Below are 4,883 nucleotides of genomic sequence, written 5' to 3'. Positions count from 1 at the left end.
CGCAGCTGGGAGCTCGGACTGCGGAGAGGGCTCCCGCCCCTTTGCTCTGCTCTTAGGGAGGGGATGGTTCGGTTAATAGACCTCAGGCAGCGCGTGGCTCGCAGCGCGGCCGGGCCCGCCGCGCCGCCCGGCCGGTGCGCGCAGGAGGTGCCGGTGCGCAGTGCCTGAGAGTTGGGAGTTGAGCAGAAGCATCACGGAGTGGGCACGCCTTTACCAGCACGGATTGTGCCGTGACGGCAATCCTGTAGTGCAGCTGTTAGGCTTTGGGGAAGGCCAAAAAGTTTTTAGATCTGTTATATGCGGCAGTCTGGCGGTTTTGGAGGTACCTAAGTGGTGTAATTTCTCTCTGCGAGTACGGAATACGCGTTTGCTTTATAAATGAAGGCGGTGCGTTCTACAGTGCAGAATTAAGACTAGTCAGTGACGTGTCCTGACGCCTGAGAACTACGAGCTTTGGATAGAAAGAATGATCTGATGTGCATGTCTGTAGCAGATCTGTCAATCACAGGGTCATTGTCAATCAGGGAGGAAGTTTAAGCCTTATTTAAAGTCTAGTTTGTAAGTGTATATGAATTGGGAGTGGAATTAAAAATAGTTAAAACTTCTTTTTTATGTTATAGCATACTTTTTGTGCGTAGACGATAAAGAGTAGTGAGTATGAGTTACAAGCATCTCTCAAACTACTTTTTTTCTTTATGCAGCCAAAATGAAGTTTAATCCGTTTGTGACCTCAGACCGCAGCAAGAACCGCAAACGACACTTCAATGCACCTTCTCACATTAGAAGAAAAATAATGTCCTCCCCGCTCTCCAAGGAGTTGCGGCAGAAATACAATGTCCGCTCTATGCCCATTCGAAAGGATGATGAAGTCCAGGTAGCTGCACTGTCTGGTTTAAGTTACACTGTCACACCAGAACTTCTATGTGTGTTTTGGTTTTCACATATTATCTGTGCAAAAGGGAAGGGCTAGACAAATTCAGACTGATGCTGGAGCTTTGCTGTGAGCCTTGCAGAAATAACAGAAGGTAATGTAATCACAGACTCAGTCAGTCCGTTGAGTTGAGGTTGCATTAGTGAGAAGGAAAATACAAGGAACAAAAAGCCTGTTGGCAGCTTTACTGCTCTTTAGTTACGTGTGTTGATTATCATGATGGATTAAAGGCTTTTAACAATAAAGCACAAACCAAAAGATTATTTCTTTTTTAATAGGTTCTTTGCTACCTGTGATACTTGAAAGATCAGTTTAGAAATTAATCCAAGTGGCCTTTTTTTATTTAAAATGCAGTGATATGTGAAAAACTTGCAGTTGACCATTATCCAGATACAGAGTTCCTTCATTGGAGTTTACTGCAGGGAAATTAAAGACAAATACAGTTTTGATCTGTTACATTTTCCATTTTTGTGATTGCTGAAATTGCCCAGTAATTGATGTCTTTGTGGCATGCGTATACAAAGAACAGAGTTGAGATTTCAACCCTTGCAGTTCTGGCTTTCTGTTGGGATAATTAGTGTTTCTTAAGATCTGGTAATTACGGGGTTGTTTTGAAGTATGGGACAATGTGCTCCTTATGTTTGTGTTTAGGTGGTCCGGGGACACTACAAAGGACAGCAGATCGGCAAGGTGGTCCAGGTGTACAGAAAAAAATATGTCATCTACATTGAACGTGTTCAGCGTGAGAAGGCTAATGGCACAACTGTCCACGTGGGGATCCATCCCAGCAAGGTACGGTGCATGAAGTGAGATCTGAAATGTATGAGGAGACCTTGTTGGCAAGTGGCATTTGCTGCTGGCATGCGTGGAACCTTGTTATGGTACATGGAATAATGGATCAAAATACTACAGCTGGGGGTGGGGGGTGTGTGTGTGCATAAGCAAGGAAATGTTATGGTGTCATGATAGTAGAGAAGTGACAATTGAAACCAACAACTCCTCCCTGTTTCTAGGGCTTATTTGGTAGAGAAGCTGCTAGAGACAGACTTTAGAGTGTTGCTAAAATACTTAAAGCACAAAATGGTTCACAGCAATCCTTTATCTTTGCTATTGTGGCATTTGCAATCGTTAAGGAGGTGTTAGAAATATTTAGATGCTCAGAATTGGGATTTGTTCTTCTGGGCTATTGTGAGCTAAGTTCTTCTGAATCTGGTTTTAGCCTGAAGTAATTCACAATATTTAAACTTTGTGAAAACCAGGCAAAGCCTGTTTAGATAATAATAGGAAAACATTTCAAACTAAACAGAACAACTAGCCAAAACCTGGTTTGAAGCAGATGAAATTAGTCGGCTTCAGCTTTGCCATGTGGCCACGCATATTGAAGTGTTGGTGGAAGAAATCCAGTTGTAACAGGTTTTCTGGTCTAAATGGTATGTTCAGCAGAGGGAGAGCAGAATTATTCCAAAACAACATAATGACTTGTGTGCAGTAATAACACTTGATGGACAAGGTGACATTGTGATGGAGGCAGTGTACGTACCACTTGTGTGGTAAACAGCAGTGAAGGAAATTGAATTTTGTGCTGGTGCTTTATTTCTGTGAAAGTTTTCTGCAATTGGGAATTGGACCTTGATAAAAGCTTTCTGGTTATTAATGCAAAAGGAACAGAAGAATGTTTTGCTTGTTGCAAACTGGCAGGGGGTGGATGAACAGTTTCTACCTCTCCTAGGTAAAGAGGTAGGAATTAATTAAAAATAAGAGAGACCTCAATGCACAGTGGAACTGAGGATGAATGTGCAGCCCTGCTGCAATCTTATGTTTTTTTCTAGTTAGGATTTGATTGTCAGTTGTATTTTTAAAGTACTCATTTCAGTAATATAAACACGTTTATTTCTTTGCCAGTTTGAGGGGGCACAAAGAGCACTGAAGGCTGCTTATGGGCTGAAAATCAGAGCTTCAGTTTGCTGCTGCTTTGTTAGAAGCAAATGGCAGCAAATGCCCAGTGTAATTTACCTTTTATGTGTCCATGTTAGTAATACTTGATAATTGCCTGACAGAACTGCCCAATAGCATATGTGTTCTTTAAAGTGTTTTTATATGAGTCATTATGGTGCCTGAACTTTTATTGTTGCCTGTAGTTTAGCCAGATGCATTAGCTGTTCCGAACAGTACAGTACAGCAGTGATAATGGCCAGTGGCAAGCATGGTTTTCCAGTGTTCTGAAATTTGGATAGCATTGGAAAAGCATTGGATAGCATGGAAAAATTAAAATAATCATCCATTACTTGCCTTTGTGGTGGTGGGAAGAAGACTCAGCTGTATATGCTGTGGTTTAGGTAGCTGCAGTAGCCATCACGTTTGAGCAGCATAATGGAAATTAGATTTACTTCAGAGTAATTATTCTGTAGAAGGATAGAAATTTGGCTGCTCTTCACTTTGTCCAAATGTTGTGGCTGTGCATTGAAAAAGCTGTCCTTATGTTCTAATCCCTGAATGTACCCAGAAAAATTAATATAGCTCAGTGTTTTTAAATACAGAAGGCAATTCGGTACTTCTGTTCCACTCAAAGCAAATTAGATAGTCTGTGTAGATAAAACTTGGGTGATTTGGTGCTGCCTGTCAGCAGTGATCTTCCTGGGCTGTGCTGTGTTACCACAGTTCTGTCAGGTTGCTGTATTTTAACATTGAAGAGACACTAAACTCTTTGTTCTTTCTCTAGGTGGTGATCACTAGGCTAAAACTGGACAAAGATCGTAAAAAGATCTTGGAGCGTAAAGCAAAATCTCGACAGGTTGGCAAGGAGAAGGGCAAATACAAGGAAGAAACAATCGAAAAGATGCAAGAATAGATGTTTTCCTATCTGACACCATTAAAGAACTGCTAAAATTAAACCCTTGTTGTGTCTTCTCCTTTAAAAAGTCTTGATGCCGTGTGTCTGACTAGCATTTAAATATTCTTGTGTTTTGATGTTGACTATGTAAAAAATACTTATTTAAAAAGCTTTTTATACTCTTTTTTTTTTTACTTAAAGGCTTTTTTTCCCTATAAATGTTTCAACCAATGTTAGAGTAGTGCCGTCCTGAACACATGCAGCTAATGACCATTGTACTTCTTTTTTTTCCACTGATCTTTAACACTTAAATATGTTCTTGGTTTTAAATGAACATGTTAATTTTGTGAACTGTATATATTTGTTATTTGATCAGACATTTGAAATAAGCTATTTCTGGCCACAAATCTCTGTAATCCTCTTAAATGATGGCTTTTTCAACTATTTTGTGTATTTGACAGTAAAGGATGACATTTCAGAGGTTCTCCAGGTGTGTTGTGGCCAAACAGCACTGAATTTGCTGTGTGATGTCTTAGGGTCATACATGAATGCTGGAGCTTGAGGACAGGGTGCTTACCCCACCAGTGCTGGTGAGGTAGAGCTGAGGTTGAACAGGGTAGGAGTGAAGGCAGTTTCAGGGCTGTTGGTAACAGTACTTTGGATGAACTTTTCTGTAAAAGGAAATTTGGTCTTTACTGCTTTATACGTGTATAATTGAGAGCAGCTGCATGTTGAAAACAGCCCTGCAATTAAATGAAATTACCGGTTCTGTGAATGGCCCTCTAATTGCTGATACAGAAGGAAAGAAATTCAGCTCCTGCTGAACAAGACTGCAGTCTGAAACATGGGAGGGTGAGAATCGAGGAAAGTGGCATTTATAGGCATTAGTACAACTGCTCCTTTAGAAGGCAGGTTTCGAGTGACATGCAGGTTCAGAGGTTTGATCCCTCGCTGTTCCTGCACGTACGCTGCTTAATAAGATTTTCCTTCACCTCGAGCGGATGCGCTGAGCAAGGCCTGGGCTTCGCTTGCACTGTTGCCCGGGGGCCCGCCGCTGAGGTGACCGCGAGCGGAGTCGCCCGCTTGCCCCACATCCGTCCCGCCGCTTCGCCCCCCCGGCGC

General features: G+C 41.8%; 2 protein-coding genes across 2 annotated transcripts in view; both read left to right on the top strand.

Annotated features, from left to right (window-relative positions):
- The first annotated feature begins 701 nt into the window (after positions 1 to 701).
- Positions 702 to 3,823, top strand: RPL26L1 (ribosomal protein L26 like 1). Its single transcript, XM_026858356.1, has 3 exons — positions 702 to 874; positions 1,583 to 1,723; positions 3,651 to 3,823. The coding sequence occupies exons 1-3, from the start codon at positions 707 to 709 to the stop codon at positions 3,777 to 3,779; spliced, it is 438 nt and encodes a 145-aa protein (XP_026714157.1). The 5' UTR covers positions 702 to 706; the 3' UTR covers positions 3,780 to 3,823.
- A 782-nt stretch (positions 3,824 to 4,605) lies between these two features.
- ATP6V0E1 (ATPase H+ transporting V0 subunit e1) overlaps positions 4,606 to 4,883 on the top strand; it is a 10,812-nt gene continuing 10,534 nt past the window's right edge. Inside the window, exon 1 of the mRNA XM_026858537.1 lies at positions 4,606 to 4,613. Coding sequence (XP_026714338.1) covers positions 4,606 to 4,613 — 8 coding nt within the window. The remainder of the gene's footprint in view (positions 4,614 to 4,883) is intronic.

Source organism: Athene cunicularia (genome assembly GCF_003259725.1).
Source record: "Athene cunicularia isolate RWA chromosome 13 unlocalized genomic scaffold, athCun1 chr13_part1, whole genome shotgun sequence".
Lineage (NCBI taxonomy): Eukaryota > Metazoa > Chordata > Aves > Strigiformes > Strigidae > Athene > Athene cunicularia.
This window is presented reverse-complemented; position numbering and strand designations above follow the sequence as displayed.